Below are 20717 nucleotides of genomic sequence, written 5' to 3' on the forward strand. Positions count from 1 at the left end.
ATTGGAACAAGTGTTTGATATGCCAAGAAAAGACCGCGGAGCCTCTAAAATGCTCACTCAATGCAAAGGGAAGTGAGGACAAGTCACAGCCATAAAGCTCCTTTCTGAATAATGTCAGTGCTTTTGGAATCCTGGGCACATGACCATTGGCTCATCACTTTGATTCTGGTTTTCCAACAAGGAATGCAACAAATGATAAAGTAGGCCATGAAATGACGATGAAGGTGACTCACTACTTCTTGCTAAAGCTGCCAAGATTGCGCGCAAAGAGATTGTGTCAACTCTAGATTCTAGAAAATTCCACTTCAATGGCACATGTCCCTCTGTGTGTCAATACAGTTCCCACTACAATGGGTCAGTCCCCACTACTCTCAAAACCTTGGTGTCTATGTTGTTGAATGGTGCTGACTTGAAAGATCAAGGCAGCACCATTCAAAAGGCTTGCCGGCAAACGTCACAATCTCTCAGACCTCACAATCTTCAATTGTTATCAAGCCAGTTGGCAAGGTTTGGGTACCTCTCTCACCTGTCATGGAACTTCAGCAAAAGACTTCTGCGACTGGGTACCTCTCTCATTGGGACTGACTCAATCAGTCAATTTCCCAACCTGGATCTCAACCAACGTACTTCAGCTCTTCTGGATCTGATTTTGACAAATTTCCCTGAAAATATCAGCTGTTCTTCCTTCCCGCCAATCGGTTCTTCTGACCATGTGCTTGTAAACATCTCTCTGACTGTTATTAGAGAACCACCTCAGCGCCGTCGAGTCTGGCATTTCCCTCAGGCTGACTGGCAGGGTCTCCAAGCAGCCATCAAACTTCTCGACTGATCTCCCATCGTTACTTTCTCCAGCATCAACTCGACTTGGGAATTATTTAAAAGAAATTTATTTTCTCTCACACACAGATTTATCCCCTCTCGTCTTCAGTTGTCCTACCCGTCCTCCCGCCCATAGTTCACTGAAGCTTGTGGCAAGGTAGTTGTCCTGAAACAACTTGCTTTTGCCTCATGGAAAGCAAACCCAACTGAGGGTAATCTCAGTTCCTTCCATAAAGCTCAGAACAAGTGTGTGTCTACCCTCAGGAGAGCCAGAAAACAACATCTTTCTAATCTCAAGTCTGAACTCTCAAACCTCTCTGCCTCCTCCTAATAAATCCTGGTGGCATCTTATCAAATCTGTTTCTGCTGTATGTTCCCCCTCCATCCCCTCCCTTACCTCAAATGGCCACACTGCTGATACCGCACGTGAAAAGGCTGAATGCCTAAACTCGGTGTTTGCATCTAAATCTTGTGTCTGAAACCCATCGCTTTCTGTACCCACCTTACCCAGTTGCACTCAACTGTCACTGGACTCTGTGTCCTTTTTTCTGACAAAGTGGAGATCTTGTTGTCAAACCTCGACTCAGATTCTGCAACAGGTCCAGACGGCATCAACCCACGTGTCCTAAAAACCTGCTCTGCTGCTCTTGCTCACCCTCTCTCTGTTCTATTCACCCTCTCATTTTCTCCAGGTCATCTGCCATCTGCTTGAAATCAGCAAACATTACCACCCTGCAAAAAAAGGTGCAAAAACAGATCCCTGCAACTTCAGACCAATCAGCCTTCTCCCAATCATCAGTACGGTTGTGGAATCCATCATCAGACACTAAATCCTTCCTCTTCTCCAATGGATTGATTTCTGATCATCAATTTGGTTTAAAACCAGGTCACTCCACCCTGGATATGCTGCTTCTGCTCTCCTAACAATAGATAGAGGGACCGAGTGCCAGACATGAAATCAGAGTCATATCCCGAGACATATCGTGTGCTTTTGACATGGTCTAGCACCATGCCTTGCTCACCGAACTCTCTTCCTATGGTATCCAAGGCCATCTCCACTCAAGTCTCACAGACTTCCTCTCCCATCGCAGCCAACATGTGGCCTTAAATGGAGTTCTCTCATCCCCTCTTCCTGTCCAGGCTGGAGTTCCTCAAGGCAGAGTTTTGGACCCTGTTCTTTTTCTGGTTTTCATCAATGATCTCTCCGACTCTCTGGAAAATCTTCTTTATCTCTATCTGTTTGCTGATCACTCCACCCTCTGTCGAACCATCTGTCATCCCTCAGACCGGAAAGTCGCAGCTTCTTCGCTCTCTGCAGATCTGGATAAAATCACAAACTGGTCCAACACGTAGAACATGTCTTTCAATCCTGACAAATCTCACACTCTCACTATGTCTCTCCGAAAGGACCATTTGGAAAAACCCCAAACGACTTTCTCAACAATCCTCTGGAAGAAGTCCTTTCATTCAAGCTTCTGGGTCTCACCATCCACCATGATCTTTCCTTGGAAAACCACATTTCCAACCTGGCCTTCAAAGCCAGTCACCAGTCCAAAGCCACTGGGAATCCTCCATCGTGCAAAGTCCTTCCTCGGCCCACCTGAGCTCCTGACCACATTCAAAGCTTTTGTCCACAGCCTGATGGAGTACTGCTCTCCCCTCTGGGCTGGTGCTCCCTCCTCTCACCTTTCTCGGCGTCACGCTGTGGAAACCAAGGCATTTGGGCTCATTTGTATCTCCCGCGATGAGGCTGTCTTTGGGCCTTTCACTTTTTCACCGTCGGCAGGTAGGTGGTCTTTCTGTCTTCTACCGTCCCCTCTCTGGTCTCGCCCCCCCCCCGCTCTGCCTGTGATGTGTCCCCCCCCCATATTTCCACAGGGCGCTCAAGGTCCCCCAGCAACCCCTTTCTGGTAAAACTACGAAAATCATGAATCACTGCTCACCTTCACTCTTTCATTCCTCTTTTTTCCCCACCTTTGGAACAAACTCCCACACTCTCTTCAATCCCATTCTTCCCTCCAGGCCCTCAAAACAGCTGTTCACCACCACCTCTTATCTTCCCCCATCCAAAACCTCGATCTTTTCTACCCCCGTTAATCCACCCCAAACCCACCTCCTTCAAATCACTGACATCCTTTCTGAAAGTCCCTGTAATGTCCATGTTGTACGTGATGTTCAAGTGTTCCCCGCCCTATCCCTCTCCCTTCCACAGATCTCCAATGTCTCTGTTCACCACTGCTTTGTCCTTCCCTTTCCCGCCTTTGTTTTCTCATGCCCCAGAGCTGTCCATTGTGTGTTCGCTCTCATACGTGCCTCGACAATGTATACAAAAATATAAATAAAAAAATCACACCACATGGAAAGTTTTGCAGCTTGTTTTTCTCCATAATTTGTGTCTACATTTCATTCCTGTCATCAAAATCCATCTGATGACATTCTGAATGGTGTAATTGCATTCCTTGCCCCAGAAAATGTATGTTTAGATACCCAGATTGAGAGCCGAAGTGGCTTGGAAGCCAAGATATTGGTACCTGGAGGTTTTGACATGGTGGCCACCTTGGAAATTCAAGATGGCCACCATACTGTATCTTGAGGAAGTGGTTCCTGTTAAAAATTGAAAGCTAAGGCAATGGGTAGAATGTGCAAATTTTGGTGCTTTTGTCCAGAATGTGCACATCATTTTGCTTCGCTGCCTGACTATAACTTGTATAATTTATGTAAAGTTTGTGTGTTTTCAGTCGGGAATGCAGATATTTTTATTGCATTCCTTGTCTCAGAAATGTGCTATTTTTTTTTCACCAAAATTTTTTCCTCAAATTCAGTTACCTGACCTAAAAAAACTACAGACCAGCCCTATCATACTTATTCTTTTTTCCGAAGTACTTGTATCTATTGTCTCCACTGTGTATGAATTTGCTTGGATTTGACTGTTTTTCTGATCGAAAATTTGAAAGATTGCTAACTTTTTTTTCTTCTTATTTTTCCAAAATATAATTTTATACATACCATGTAACATACTTGATGTTTGCGGTTTGAAAAATCTGCATAAATGGCTAATCTATAATGTGGCATATACCAATTTGATCTGTCAGTCTCTTAAAAAATTATTTCAAACTTTTTATTTTATTTTATTTTATTTTTTGACAAGGTGTGGTGCACACCCCGGTCCACCGAATTAAATTGGCATTCAGAGGTACACCTATCTTCGGAAGGAAGTCCAGTCACAAGGCCAATGTTTGATTTAATTGTACTTTAAAAAAAGTTTTCATTTTCACACTAATCATGATTTATTAACACTATGTTTTGAAATTGTCTTTACAGAGAAACATTTGAAGTCGGTTTCTTGTTCCAAGTGTTCACAGTTGTTCTACACAGACGTTTCTGTCATTGAGGATATGACACAGACGTTGTGTCAGGACAATGACAAGTTTGACAGTGTGTCCAACTATTGTAAAAGTTGTATGAAGACACTGAATCAGAATCAAAGGAGTAACCGGCCACACAAGTGTTCTGTGTGTAATGAAGCATTTACATCCTTATCAGCTTTACAAAAACATCAAAAAGGTCACACAGGGGAGAAGTCTCATAAGTGTCCAGTGTGCAGTAAAGGATTTTATCGCTTATCTTCTTGGAAAGATCATCAAAAAGTACACGTGGCGGAGAAACCTGACAAATGTGCTGTTCGTAGAAAGGCTTGTCCTTCTCTATCACGTATGAAAATACATCAACGGATGCATACTGGAGAAAAGCCCTATGATTGCTCTGTGTGTCACAAGGCCTTCACTCACAGAACAACGTTAAAACGTCATCAACGAATACATACTGGAGAGAAGCCATTCAAGTGTGCTGTTTGCAACAAGTTATTTGCTCGATCATCTTATTTATCTGATCATCAAAAAATACACACCGGAGAAAAGCCACACAAGTGTTCCTTGTGTGAAAAGGCCTTTTTACAATTGTCAAATTTAAACAGCCATCAAATAATACATACCGGAGAGAAGCCCTTTAATTGCTCTGTGTGTCACAAGGCCTTCGCTCACAGAACAACGTTAAAAAGCCATCACATAATACATACAGGAGAGAAGCCCTTCAAGTGTGTGGTTTGCAGCAAGGTATTTGCTTACAGAAAATCGTTGAAAAATCATCAAAGAATACACACCGGAGAGAAGCCCTACAAGTGTTCCATGTGCAACAAGGCTTTCGCTTTTTCATCAGGATTGAAAATACATCAAACATTGCATACCGGAGAGAAGCCCTACAAGTGTTCCGTGTGCAACAAGGCCTTCGCTTTTTCATCAGGATTAAAATCACATCAAACGATCCACACCGGAGAGAAGTCTCATAAGTGTTCCGTGTGCAACAAGGCCTTCGTTTTTTTATCAGGATTGAAAATGCATCAAAGAATCCACACTGGAGAGAAGCCACACAAGTGTTCTTTGTGTAACAAGACCTTTGTTTTTTTATCGGGATTGAAAATGCATCAAAGTATCCACTCTGGAGAGAAGTCTTACAATTGTTCTGTATGCCAGAAGGGCTTCGCTTTTTTATCAGGATTGAAAATACATCAAAGAATCCATACTGGAGAGAAGCCCTTCAATTGTTCTGTGTGTCACAAGGCCTTCACTTATAGAACAACGTTAATACGCCATCAACGAATACATACAGGAGAGAAGCCCTACAAATGTGCTGTTTGCAACAAAGTATTTGCTCAAAGAACAACGTTAAAAAGCCATCAACAAATACACACAAGAGAGAAGCCGTACACGTGTTCAGTGTGCCACAAGGCTTTTGCAAGTTTATCGTACCTTCATGGACATCAGAGAGTTCACACGGGAGAGAAGCCATACAAGTGTTCTTTGTGTCATAAGGATTTTACTCATTCATCGCATTTAAACAAACATCGGAGGATACATAGTGGAGATAAGCCCTACAAGTGTGCTGTGTGCAACAAGATGTTTGCTTTTTTGTCATACCTTCAGCTGCATCAGAGAGGGCATACGGGGGAGAAACCATACAAGTGTTCCTTGTGTCCAAAGTCCTTTACTCAGTCGACACATTTAAATGACCATCAAAGGATCCATACAGGAGAGGGAGATAACCAAAATTTAACTCAAATGGAGATAACCAAAGAGGGAGAAGAGAAGCCTTACAAGTGTTCTGTGTGCTACAAGGCCTTTGCTTTTTCATCAGTTTTAAAAATGCATCAAAGAATACATACCGGAGAGAAGCCCTTCAGTTGCTCTGTTTGTCACAAGACCTTCGCTCAAAGAAAAACGTTGAAGATTCATCAATGCATACACACAGGAGAGCATCCCTACAAGTGTTCTGTATGTAAGAAAGTGTTTGCTAGTTTGACAAACCTACATGGACATCAGAGAATGCATACGGGAGAGAAGCCGTTTCAGTGTTCTTTGTGTCCGAAGGCCTTTACCCAATCAAATCATTTGAAGAAACATCAACGAACACATACTGGAGAGAAACCCCACAAGTGTTCTGTGTGCAGCAAGGCCTTCGAATTTTTATCAGAATTGACGATACATCAAAGGACGCACACTGGAGAAAAACCATACGAGTGTTCTACCTGTAATAAGGTGTTTGCTCGTTCATCACATTTAAATCAACATCAAAAAGTGCACACACGAGAGAAACCCCACAAATGTTCTGTGTGTAAAAAGGCATTTGCAAGTTTGTCTTATCTACATGGCCATCAGAGAATGCATATGGGAGAGAAGCCATATAAATGTTCGTTGTGTCCTGAGGCCTTTTCTCAATCGACATATTTAAACAAACATCGAAGAATCCATACTTGAGTGAAGTTCTGTTGGAAGGTATTTGCTGGTTTGTCAAATTTGCATGGACATCAGAGAATACATTTGGAGACAAGGTCATGAACTCAGATCATATAGCACCTTTGCAAACTGAACAAATACGAGCAACAAGGATAGATCACAATGAGGGGGAGAATAATGGACAATGGAATGAAGAAGAGGAAGAGGAGGATGACAATGAACAGCATAGGTTAGAATATGAGCTGGCTAATAAAATAGAGGAAATCAAATTAATATCACACAAGCAAAGACCACATCTCCGCCGAATAAACAGTTTAAAATGCAAGTGAAGATAATAAATCAAGAAGTCACTAAAATGCTCCCAAAAATCACCTAATTTAAGAGAAATTAACGATGTGAGTGTTAGCAGCACTGTTTATCCAAGAGAAAAATGACAGGCAAACAATTACAGAAAAATATAGGTCTGATAACCTGACCAGAAACAAATAGCCCAAGAGCCCACAAAGATTTATTTGTGTTTTGTTCGCCAAAAGGTCGGAGAGTTGTTTCTGGAGTGAAAATGTCTGTGGAATTCGAATATGCTGGTCTGATAAAAATCCACTTGGACAGTTTTCCACAAATCGCGTTTTTATAGGTGTACCCTATAATTTCCTGTGAACGCATTTCGTTTCGTAAACGTTCCGAACGAACTTTATAAGTAATTCATTTTGACTCAAGCCCAATAGCTACACCCTTAAATGAGATATCATGCTAAAGCTTATCGTTGGCCAGATTCTATGAACTATTCTGTTTCTCAATTTGATTTCAAAAAAGTTGGATTAGCCTGATTTCAATGATTAATCCCAATTTTACATACCGGCGCGTTTTATCAACTTATATTTTTTTGTGTATTTTTTTCCAATCCCGAAGTTTTCAAGAGGATTATTTACAAAACAAACGAACTATTTTTTTTTTGTATACCTTGTCGAGGCTCGTATGAGAGCTAACACACAACTCACAGCAAGGGGGCATGAGACAAGAGGGGTAGGAGTGGAAGGGACAAAACAGTGTGGAACAGACACATTAGGTGAACTGTGGAAGGGAGAGAGATGGGGATGGGACGGCGAACATGGGGAAGAGAAGATGGACATTACAGGGACTTTCAGGAAGGAAAGCAGGGGAATTGAAGGAAGTGGGCTTGGGTGGATTATCGGGGGTAGAAAAGATCGAGGATTTGGATGGGGGAAGATAAGAGGTGGTGGTGAATAGCTGTTTTGAAAGCCTGGAGGGAAGAATGGGAAAGAATAGAGTGAGGAAGTTTATTCCAAAGGCGGGAAAAAAGAGGAATGAAAGAGTGAAGATGAGCAGTGATTCGTGATTTTGGTAGTTTTACCAGAAGGGGGTTGTTGGCGGACCTTGAGCGCCCTGTGGAAATGTGGTGGGGACAAATCGCAGAGAGAGCAGGGGGGCGAGACCGGAGAGGGGACGGTAGAAATCAGAAAGACCACCGACCTGCCTGCGGAGAAAGAGTGAGAGGCTCAAAGACAGCCTCATCGCGGGAGATACCAATGATCCAAAATGCCTTGGTTTCCGCAGCGTGAAGCCGAGAAAGGTGGGAGGCAGGAGCACCAGCCCAGAGGAGAGCGCAGTCCTCCATCAGGCTGCGGACAAAAGCTTTGTAAGTGGTCAGGAGCTCAGGTGGGCCGAGGAAGGACCTTGCACGACGGAGGATTTCCAGTCGGCGACTGGCTTTTGAGGCGAGGTTGGAAATGTGACTTTCCCAGGAAAGGTCATGGCAGATAGTGAGACCCAGAAGCTTGGAAGAAAAGACTTCTTCCAGAGGATTGTTGAGAAAGTGGATGGGGGGGGGGGGTTTAAAAGGTCCTTTCGAAGAGACATAGTGAGAGTGTGAGATTTGTCTGGATTGAAAGACATGTTCCACGTGTTGGACCAGTTTGTGATTTTATCCAGATCTGCAGTGAGCGAAGAAGCTGCTGCTTGCCATTCTGAGGGATGACAGATGGTACGCCAGAGGGTGGAGTCGTTGGCAAAGAGAAATAGAGGATTTTCCAGAGAGTCGGAGAGATCATTGATGAAAACCAGAAAAAGAACAGGGCCCAGAACGCTACCTTGAGGACCTCCATCCATTGATGGGAGAGCAGAAGCAGCATATCCAGGGTAGAGTGACCTGGTCTGAAACCAAATTGATGATTGGAAATCAAGCCATTGGAAAAGAGGAAGGATTTCATGTCTGAAGCAATGATGGATTCCATAACCTTGCTGATGATTGGGAGAAGGCTAATTGGTCTGTAGTTGCAGGGATCTGTTTTTGCACCTTTTTATGCAGGGCAGTGATGTTAGCAGATTTCCAAGCAGATGGCAGATGACCCCTTGGGCAAATGAGAGGGTGAATAGAACAGAGATAGGGTGAGCAAGAGCAGAAGAGCAGGCTTTGAGGACACGTGGGCTGATGCCGTCTGGACCGGTTGCAGAATCTGACTCGAGGTTTGAAAGCAAGCTCTCCACCTTGTCAGGAGAAAAGGATACAGAGTCCAGGGACAGTTGGGTGCGACTGGGTAAAGTGGGTAGAGAAAGTGATGGGTTTAGGACACAAGATTTAGCTGCAAACACCGAGTTTAGACATTCTGCTTTATCACGTGTGGTATCAGCAGTGCGGCCATTTGAGGTAAGGGAGGGGATGGAGGGGGAACATACACCAGAAACAGATTTGATTAAATGCCACCAGGATTTTGAGGAGGGAGAGAGGTTTGAGAGTTCAGACTTGAGATGAGAAAGATGTTGTTTTCTGGCTCTCCTGAGGGTAGATACACACTTGTTCCGAGCTTTGTGGAAGGAACTGAGATTGCCCTCAGTTGGGTTTGCTTTCCATGAAGCAAAGGCAAGTTGTTTCAGGACAACTGCCTCGCCACAAGCTTCTGTAAACCAAGGGCGGGAGGAAGGGTAAGACAACTGAACACGAGAGGGGATAAATCTGTGCATGAGGGAGAGCAAGTTTCTTTGAAAGAATTCCCAGGATGAGTTGATGTTTGAGAAAGTAGTGATGGAGACCAGTCTGTAAGTTTGATGGCTGCTCGGAGACCCTGCCAGTCGGCTTGAGTGAAATGCCAGACTCAATGGCGGTGAGGTGGTTCTCTGATAACAGCCAGAGAGATGTCCACTTTGACAAGGACGTGGTCAGAAGCACCGATTGGAGCGAAGAAAGAGCAGCAGATTTTTAAGAACTATCATTCCCCTTTCCTATGCAAAAACAATCACGCAAAACGGTTTATATTTTGCAGAGTAATGACTGAAAGAGTATACATTGGGTTACTTGTAAAATATCGCAGTTTTCGAGATTTACACAATTCTCAAGCAAAGTGACTCATTGCAAAATATTGTTTTATATTGATATAGTGCATATACTACCTCAATGTTCTTTGCAAGTGGAAAAGTTCTTGTCTGAGTAGTATACCCAGATAATTAATTTTTGGTATACTCTATTTTCAGTTGAAATAGATCGTCGGACGTCAGTTTCATTTTTTGTTGCACAAATGTGACTTACTCTAACTATAGCAGATGCATGCATGATATTGTATCTTCTGTTGACCAGACTACGATGTTTATTTATAGCACGCGTATTCCCTGTATAATGAATGTAGTTGGTGGTGGTAGAATAGCATTTTTTTTCTTTCAGGTTCACCAACAGCAAACAAAATGACATCAAAACGTACATGCATTCTCCATATTCACGGTAAAACTACAGAAGAAGTCAAACCTTTCGACGACAATACATGGCGGAAAGTGAATTGTGTTCGTGAAAAGAGACATTCCACAGAAAAAAGACAAAGTATTTCAGAATAAGCCTTCCTGCTGAATATGACCAGACAACTGGTTATCACAAACAGTGCTGCAAAGATTTCACTGCACTGTCCATTGCAAATGTGGAACAAGATTCAGCTGGCCCATCAGGATCACACGTACTGCGTTCTGAAGTAGAACACACAGAGGCAAGTTCTACAGGCATCTTTGAGAAAAAAGTGCCTGTTCTGCAATTCTATCACCAAGTCACTTGGGAAAGGCAAGCGGGAAGTGTTGGGGACCTGTATGACTGACATGGGTGAGGAAAGCATCAAAAATGCAGCTGAACTTGCGCAAGATAACGTGATGCTTGCAAAGCTTGGAGGTCTCGACATGAAGGCAAAGGAAGTACGATATCACCACTCCTGCAAGAGAAATTACATACATCATTGCCAAACCGCAGTACAAAAAGATGACGACATGATGTCTTCAAAGTTGGCCGCTCACAAAGCAGCATTCCAGGAACTCCAGAAGCATATCGATGTAACCTTGGTGTCAAACCAAGGAGCAGAATACCTGTCATCATTGCACGTGCGCTACCTCACTTTGGTTGGAGACGATGAGACGACATATCCCGCGAGAAGCTTGGCCGACAAGATCCTGAAAACATATCCAAATGAACTGACCAGTCATTGTGTAAGTCTCAAGACGGGAACAATCATACATAATGCTAACCTCAGTCAAAATTCCGCAATCAGGCATGCCAATTTTGATGATCATGCAGTACAAGAAGCTGCATTCTACCTTCGGTCCCTGATATTGAAGGTTCAAAGTGCACAGGATGACTTACCAAGGCCAATTACAACGGAAGCGTTGGAAGTAGGACATGCAGACCCTCCTGATGCTGTCCTTGAGTTCTTCAGGGTGCTGTACACAGGATCAAACAAGCCGCCTTGGGACGAACGCATTGACAGACTGGTGAAATCTTTGTCCGATGATGTGTTGTACGTCACAGCTAGGGCCAGAATAAAACCAGGGAAACACCTCAGCATGGGAATCATTTAAAAAGTATGACAGGAAGCCGGAAAGTTGTTGAGATTTTGAACCGATTTGGACACAGTGTAGGCTATCACACAGCCGAGGCCCTTGAGACCGAATTAGCCACTGACATCTCTGGTCGTAAATGTACCACACCCGATGGAATCACCAAAATGGTCAGACTTTGTACCAGTTTAGCATGGGACAATTACGATGAGCTTACGGAAACACTGTCAGGCGGTGGAACCTTGCACGATACTGTAGGTATCTGCTATCAGAACGAGCCAAACATGACACTGGACGAGTTACCCGAAGAACCTTCCTCCCAGCGACAGCTAACTTCAGTGGACACTGCTGTGACACAGAGTTATAGTTCGAAATGAGTATTCCACCTAAAGGAACACACTTTGGAACCATATCGCAAGAAACCTAAGATGACAGTCTTTCAGTATGCAGTCAAAAGCATACCAAGACCACCGCATCTCACTGACATGGAATATAGAGATATATTCTGGATGATGAGCATCACACTCGACAAAACACCATTCTGGACAGGTTGGAACTCACTTGTCACAGAAGATCCACTCCCCAGACAGAGAATTGCCTACATGGAGAACTTGAATCTCCCTCCGACTCGGCAAGACGTAGTGGCAGAAACGCTACGACTATCTCAGTGGGTTGCTCAGGAATGTAGAGAGGACTTCGTCGTGGTCCACTATGACTTAGCTATAGCTAAACCAGCTCTACAAATCTAAGCTGCCGAGGATCCTACGTATAACAACGTGTTCATCTGCTTTGGACCCTTTCATGTTGAACTTGCGTATTTTGGTGCTCTGGGACACTTCCTCGATTGCTCTGGTGGCCCACAGATACAGAAACAGGCGTTCTTGCTCTGTGATTGCTGAATGGATTTCTACGAGGAAAACACTTCAATCGGTGAGCGGAATGGATGCTATTCCAATATATCATCAAATAAACATGTATCATGTCGTGTCTTCTTCATTTTGATGATATTATATTAACAACACGTTTTGTATATTTATAATTGCAGATGTAAGCGGCTTCATCCTCTCCTAGCGACAGCTTTCCAAGTTCTCCACTTCCAGAAGTTTCTTGAAGATACTGGTCCATTGCCTCAAACCTTTCTGACTGCAGTAGTATCTTCCAGACGAGATCTATCCCCTGATGCATTCCATGAGATAGAAGTAAGCAACGACTACACCATAGTCATGAAGAAGTATACAGAGTACACAGCACTGACTCTCAGTGGTCATCATGGGAACACAGCTAAGTTTTGGATGTTGTACTTCGAACTAGTCCATATCTTCTTGCGATTCAGTCGAGCGTATAGAACAAATGACCTGCAGCTCTTCATTTTCTCCTTGGGCCAAATGTGTTCCATCTTCTTTGCTGGGAATCGTCCCAACTACGCTCGATGGCTGGTTCATTATTATCACAATCTGATGAACCTGGCCAACACACATCATGGTGTTCGATAAGCCTTAGAAAATGGAGCTTTATCTGTGAGAAGAACCAACAAATCATTCTCGCGAACTCAAGTCGACATCACCCTCGAGCAGACAGTGAATGCTGATGCTGCATCAAGGTTGACAGGAATCACTTCGTTCAGTCAGTCCGACAGTGTGAGTCAGCGGTGGATGGTCACTCGAGCTGCCAGAAGTTGTATTGTTGGAAGCCTCTTCGACAAAGCTGGCTTGAAATTGAAGGAAGACGTCTACAAATCGTTGAAACCATATCGAGTCACCCGAGACAATAATGATCTCTCGAAGCTGTTTGACGCAATCAAGAACACCATGAAGCCGTTTGATCAGAACACGAATGAAACCCTCCACTGCATCACGACTGGTGCCAGTGTACCAAATGATATCAAGGAGGATCTCTTGGGGTTTCAAGTGAAAGGCCAGGAGTTGTGTGATAATTTCACAGCAGAGAGCTTCAACGATCAAGCTCGCTTCGAGAAACCAATCAGCAGAAGGAAGATCAAGAACTTTGCGAGTGCTGCTTTGAAGAAAAATATCACCACCAAGAACCAGAAGGTAGTTGAACTACAAGGGACCAGAGACCTGTTTGGAAGGCTACTCTACATCAGTACGTTGGAAAGGATAGATATTGAGAAAGTCTTTCAATATCCACTGACTCCAATTCCACTCGCCCTGGCGCACATGGATGGTAGCATCAACAAAACTGACAAGTCAAAGCTTCTGCACAAGCTGGAGGGAATGGTTGAAAGCGAGAAACCAGGCGATATTGACGTCACATTAGTCGATGCGATGTTCCTGCTGCACACATTGCTGAATCTCCCTCCCACATTTGGTGGGGTAGCTGAAGTAATCCTCCGACGGTTGTGCGAGATGTCACCACGCACTGATCTTGTTTGTGATACGTACATCACTCCGAGTATCAAAGAGGCTGAGTGAAACAGACGAGGGTCAGAAGAAATGACGTTTGCTGTGACAGGTCCTGAACAGAAGCGGCCTCAGAATTGGCAAACAGCTCTTCAGTCATGTTCCTTCAAAGTAGAATTCCTTTGCTTCCTTGCAAATGAATGGAAGAACAACAGATATGCTGGCATCCTGAAGGATCACATTGTGGTCATGGGTCTGGATGGTGTCTGCTACATGTTCAGAGAAAACGGAGGGAGTGTATTCAGAGAAGACACAGAGGCATTGAACTGCCAACATGAAGAAACTGACACTCGACTTGTGTTTCATCTTGATTCATATCATGCAAGTATCACCAGCCGCAACGATGAGGGTCAGAAGCAATGACAAGGACGTCCTCGTGGTTCTGTTGTGCTACGCAGGTGCCACACATGACTGTCCAAACGTATGGATGGATGTTGGACTTAGCAGTAACAACACCAGGTGATACATCAGTATTCCCAAACTGGTTGATTAATTGGAATCCACTGTCCTGCAAGCTCTTCCTGGAATACATGCATTTATTGGTACCGACTTCACAGCATCCTTCATGAACAAAGGAAAACAGAGACCCCTTGACATCATGATTAAACACTAACAGTTCATCTCAGCTATTGCCATGCTAGGGGAGCACCACAATGTGCCTGATGAAACACTTTCAACAATTGAGCATTTTGTATGCTCGCTGTATGGGAAACACAACTTGCTCAGCGTTGACACTGTCCGCTATGTTATGTTTCAACACACATATGCGCCAAGACAGCTGGGGGATCCACTGGAGAAGATCAAGGGTGTAAACCCAAGCAGCATGCCACCTTGTCGATCTGTTCTGATCAATAAATTCAAGAGAGCAAATTATGTTGCCTCTCTGTGGAAGAAAGCTGCACGTCAAGATCCATCTAGCTTATGTGGCCAGCCGTGCCAACACGGATGGATCCTGGTTGATGGAAGCTACGCAATCGATTGGTTTGATTGTGATCAGATGCCACACCATATCAGCCAGATCCTCAGTGAAAAGGAATCCGTCATCGAATCACAGGACAATGAGGATGTGGAAATGTCGCACGGAGAACTTTTGTTCTTACATTTACATGTATATTCCAAGAATCATCGGAAATTGCGATATTTTCCAAGTAACCCCATGTATTCTCTTTTTTTTTCATTACTCTGCAAAATATAAACTGTTTTGCATGATTGTTTTTGCATAGGAAAGGGGAATGATAGTTCTTCAAAATAGTGCATTTGTTTTGTAAATAATCCTCTTGAAAACTTCAGGATTGGAAAACATACACAAAAAATATAAGATGATAAAACATGCCGGTATGTAAAATTGGGGTTAATCATTGAAATCAGGCTAATCCTACTTTTTTGAAGTCAAATTGAGAAACAGAATAGTTCATAGAATCCGGCCAACGATAAGCTTTTGCATGATATCTCATTTTTGGGTGTAGCTATTGGGCTTGAGTTAAAATTAATTACTTATAAAGTTCGTTCGGAACGTTTACGAAACGAAATGCGTTCACAGGAAATTGTAAGGTACCCCTAAAAAACGCGATTTGTGGAAAACTGTCCAAGTGGATTTTTATCAGACCAGCATATTCGAATTCTACAGACATTTTCACTCTAGAAACAACTCTCAGACCTTTTGGCGAACAAAACACAAATAAACCGTTGTGGGCTCTTAGGCTAAAAACACCACCAGGGAAACGGAGACTTGAGAAGCAGAGACCAACTGAGGTTGGAAACAGGACAAATAGAACAATTTAAGAAGGGAAACAATCCCAAAGCTCATGAAAATAATTTTAACATTGAAAATAATGGACTAGAGCCATTAGCTGCCCAGAATAAAGCATCAAATTTGGCATTTCTGTTCTGCAGGGCTTTCTGATCAAATCTGCCTGAATGGCCATTTGAAAATCCAAATTTTGAAAAATTTGGATTTTCAAATGGCCAATCAGGCAGATTTGATTAGAATCCCCTGGAGAACAAATGTGCCAAATTTGATGCTTGTATCATCATTTGCACGATTCCTCTCAAAAATTGCTGTTATCTGCCCCACTAAAAGGAAGGCCCCAGGTACAACATAAAACAATGTGTAAAATAATCAGTAAAGAGTACTTATGCAGAATTAGACTAATTCTGAAGTCTTCCCTTTCCCCAAGAAACAAAACCAAAGCTATAAATCAACTTGCAATGCCAGTATTCCAACATAGCTGTGCAACTATAAACGAGCCACAATTGGAGATCAACAATCCAGATACCAAAACAAGGAAATTTTGAACTATTCACAAGATGTTCCACAAAAACCAATTTATACTGAAGTTGTACATTCTGAGGCGAGAGGGAGGTAGTGGTTTAATGGAGCTTAACCAGGTGCACAGAACATCGTGTGTCGGACTAGTGGAGTTTGTGAAAAGCTGAACAGACGGTCAGATGAAATTTGTGCACGAACAAGAAAACACCAAACCAGAAAAGGGATCCTTAATCCATTTCGCCACATACTTCCAAAGACAGGTGCAAATTATGGATACCACACAGGAAAACGAAACAAACAAACACAGCACCAATGATTGGCAAAAAAAACCCAGGAAAATTACGAAAAGAAATAACAGCAGAAAAGCTCTGATAAATGGGAGAATGACGAAATAGCAGAAAGATTTTTTTTTAAAAAAAAAGAGCTTAATAGGATAGGGATTGACAAAGGGAGCCTCTTTGGAATGGCTAAGATGTCAAATTAGTTGGGATGGAGAACGAGTCATCAATGCCCAAGACCAGGGACGTTACACTTATGCTTTGAAGAAAACCCACAGGTTCAACAATTTTATTTAAGAGTTGAATCACTTGAACATACGTATGGAGGGAGGCACTCCATCAATGGTGGAATCCTCTCAAACGAAGTTCCAAACAAATGTCCTTTTTTATATACTCAAGCAAACAGTGGTGCAGTGAGATGATTTGAGTAAAACGAAATAAGAACTGCTTGTGGAGGCATAAACTCAGCAAAATTCAAAAGCACAAACATCTTCTCAAAATCCAATACACAGCTGCTTGTGTGACCACTTCAACACTTTCCCAAGCCGGTTACTGTTTATAGGGGCTAAAATATAATTTTAAGGATAAAGTAAACCAGAATATAAAAGCTCCGAGTTCTGTCTAAAAAGTAACGGGACTGGGCCTGCTGTGTGCTTGACTTACACAACTTGAATGAACGGGTTGTGACACTTGTCTTTCGCAACATTCCAGCAATATATATGATTGGTGATGGATGACTGCGCTCATTGTGTGATTTTTTTTTTTACAGGTCGTGCTTTACACGTTGTCTAGTCTGAGTCGTCATGCTATGAGTCGTGAGCAGAGAGTCAATCTGAAGTTTCTTGCCAAGCTTGGCAAAACATCTTCCAAATCCTTCGCAATGCTGCAGCAAGTCTATGGGGAAGAAACGATGTCACGAACACGTGCGTTTGAATGGCACAAAAGGTTCAAAGAGGGACGGGAGGAGGTTGAAGACGATCCACGGTCTGGAAGACCTTCAACGAGCAGAACGGCGGGCAACATCGAGCGTGTGAAGCAGATGGTGCGCGCAAATCGTCGACTCACGGTGCGGATGATTGCTGAGGAACTTTCCATCAACAAAGACACTGTCTGGAGCATCATCACTGAAAATCTTGAAATGCGCAAGGTGTGCGCAAAGATGGTCCCCAAGCTGTTGTCTGAGGACCAGAAACAGCAAAGAGTCACTGTCTGTTAAAACATTATCGAGCGCCTCAGGGACGATCCAGACCTGCTCGGAAGAGTCATTACTGGCGATGAATTGTGGATATTTGAATACGATCCCGAGACCAAACAGCAGAGTTATCAGTGGAAAAGTTCGGCATCACCAAGACCAAAGAAAGCAAAGATGTCGAAGTCGAAGGTCAAGCTGATGCTTATCGCGTTTTTTGATATCAAGGGCATCATCCACTTCGAGTTTCTACCACAGGGTCAAACAGTGAATCAATACGTGCACAAGAAGATCCTCCGGCGCCTCATGAGATCAGTCCGGGACAAGAGGAGGGATCCGTGAGAGAACAACGCCTGGCTGCTCCACCATGACAATGCCCCTGCTCACAGTGCCCTGAGCATCCGACAGTTTCTGGCGGAGAGGAACGGGCCAACTCTGGAGCAACCCCCGTATTCTCCAGACTTGGCCCCTTGTGATTTTTCCTATTCCCCAAGCTCAAGGGGACCCAATTTCCTTATGTGGAGGCCATCAAAAGGGCCATGACGACGGAGCTCCGGAGGATTCCAGTAGAAGCCTTCCAGGGGTGCATCGAAGCGTGGAAGAAGAGGATGGACAAGTGTGTGAGACTGGAGGGAAACTATTTTGAAGGGGACAAGCTATGATTTCAATATATTTTTTGGAATAAAATTTCTGTGAAGTCCGTCCCGTTACTTTTGAGACGGACCTCGTATTTAATCATGTAAATAGTTCTAGTAAATTCGATTAATCATCATCAATTTTATAGAACACAAAGAAAATGAATATTCCCCACAGGATCCTCTGAATTACAGCACAGTATATGGGTTTAATCAATATTGTGATATGGGCAGAATGTCTTCATTTTATCAGATCAGTTACAACTTAAAATGTTTTAGCTGAGATGTCCAAAAATGCTTTAAGAGTACAGAAAAGGTTGTGAATAATTCCCCAACATGTTCTCACATTCTAAAAAGCTCTAATAAGAACGAACTACTTCAATAAGCCATAAACCTATTTTGATTTGAATTAAAACAGAGTGTAAAACATTTAAAATGTTAAATAATTGCTGTTCCATTTCACGAAGCTCTGCATTCTGTTGTAAAAGTGAAGTTTTCATGGGGTATCTGCACCAACAAGATGAGGAGGAGATGGCATCTTATCTTGCAAGCCATGCCTTTTTCAAGGACAGCTGCGTTTGCAGAAAACCCAGGCTTCACAACTTGACAATTAAAGAAAACTAAGCACCAAATAAAACTAAGCAAAATAACAAATTATTATTAAAATCAGATATATATGTTTTGTGGAGTGCAAAATGTAATATGGGATGCGTATGTATATTTCCAACGGAATTATTTCAATTTTGACATGTTAAACCTGCTTTGTCAATTTAATTAATATACTGTGTTGGGCTGTATTTATTTAAACTGCTTACAATCATAAATACTTTTCCCGTAAGGTCCAGGAAAATGTTTTTTTTTAATAGAAAAAACATTTCTACATTTCCTCCCTTTTCTCCTTCCTCGGACAATATGTGGCATATTAAATGCCGAAGTTTTCAAATGAAATTGAATTTGGGATTAATTTTACCTGTTTCCAGGGCTTTCACTTTCCAGGGCTCAAGGGCAGATTTGAATTAGTCAGTCCACCAGATAAATCTGGGAGCAAAGGGAAGTTACATGACTGTGCCTGTCTTAGGTTATCCATATACGAGAGATCTTGCCCGTCGTTGGCAAAACCAGCCATCTTCAACATACCCCAGAGTGTTATTCGATGATAATTTGCTCTTACGACCATCAATCTTCCTGAGGAAGGTGTCTGCTAATAGTCACAAGAGACATGCCCAATGACCCAAATATGGGTATTTAAGTATCATTTCTCTGCAGAACTTCAATATCAATTTTTGCATAGCTCATAATCATACAAATCTTCCATTTCAATTTGGCAAAACCCCTTAAAGGTCTCCTCCATCGTCTCCAAGGCCATTTCAATTTCTGCAGGCTCTGTAACCACCAATTGGGTCACACCTTTCATCATTCATTTTGTTTATAATTTTGACAAGCGTTTCACAATCACAAGAACAGCAATGATTAACATCAATCCAATGAAAATAAATTGTAGTATCTTTGTTTTAGTTGTGGTATTTTGCACCCTCTGCCTTGATTTTGGCAGCTAAATTATCAATTTGTTCTGAGTTATCGGGGATATATGTGCTACTTTCAGACCTAATAACTGCACAAGTTCCTTCCTGTACCGAGAGTAAAATATCAAGGACAATATGATTTTGCATAGCTACTGTCTGACAGCAACCAATTCAGCGTTAATATCAAGCAGTTCCCAAGCAGCCACTATATCAATGAGTTCACGAGCCGCCTTCCAATTGCCATACAAGGTGATTATGAAGAAGCTTTCAGTGGCAGTAATGGCTCTTTTACTCCAGCTTGGGCTTTGAAATGAAGAATCGGTAAGCAACTGGATGTGAATGTGCTCTTTCCTTTGCAGCTTATTGTCTTTTACATCTGCACTTATGTGAGCATAGGTGTCTGTCTATTTTTAAAAATTTATCGTACAATTTTTCCATGGTACAATTTTCCCAGTCCTGCTCGCATATAATTAACATGGAATCGTGCTGCTAGACCATGGCGTCATCGCCAAAAGGAAGTAAAGTCACAACAACTGTAAAACACAAGTTCATAGCTCTTCGTTGGAGTTTCTGTTGTTGCTGTGAGCTTTCTTGCACTGGGAGGGGGGGGGGATCCATACGGCTCGGCTTTTCACTGCTGCATGGGAGGCTAGCAAAACCTGATGGAGTCCCGTCCAACTTCGCTGTAGAGCTTACCCAACCCCTTCCACCCCCACCTCTTTTTTGTGAAATTTTATCAAAACAATCTCCAGGCTGGAAATTGCTACAATTAGCAACAGCTGGCTCCAGCAATGCTTCTTTCACCTTCCTTTACCTGGGAAAAAAACTTTGACAACATTTGTTTGAGCAATACAGAATGCAAACATGGAATCATCCATTTAGTGGATATCCATCCCCTCCATAGTTAATGTGGCTTGCAAGGGAAATGGAGATGTTGTTTTACCTGTAAGGCTCAGTTCCTTTTACCACTTGAC

General features: G+C 42.8%; 1 protein-coding gene across 3 annotated transcripts in view; it reads left to right on the forward strand.

The window, feature by feature from the left end:
* Positions 1-20717, forward strand: part of LOC147009072 (uncharacterized) — a 219817-nt gene that overhangs the window by 18946 nt on the left and 180154 nt on the right. The window contains exons 7-8 of one of the 3 annotated variants that reach the window (XR_015052976.1): positions 4141-12359; positions 12475-12609. The exons of 1 other annotated variant lie outside the window; for it this stretch is intronic. Coding sequence is in view for 1 of the 2 variants with exons in the window: in XM_085862713.1 (XP_085718839.1) it covers positions 4141-6410; positions 17166-17612 (2717 nt within the window). In the remaining variant the exon portion in view is untranslated. Of the gene's footprint in view, positions 1-4140; positions 12360-12474; positions 12610-17165; positions 19059-20717 lie in introns of those variants that run through there. One more of the 3 variants, XM_085862713.1, reaches the window with a different exon arrangement.

This window comes from Eptatretus burgeri, chromosome 17 (assembly GCF_056783735.1).
Source record: "Eptatretus burgeri isolate ZD-2024b chromosome 17, Ebu_testis_v1, whole genome shotgun sequence".
NCBI classification, from domain to species: Eukaryota; Metazoa; Chordata; class Myxini; order Myxiniformes; family Myxinidae; genus Eptatretus; species Eptatretus burgeri.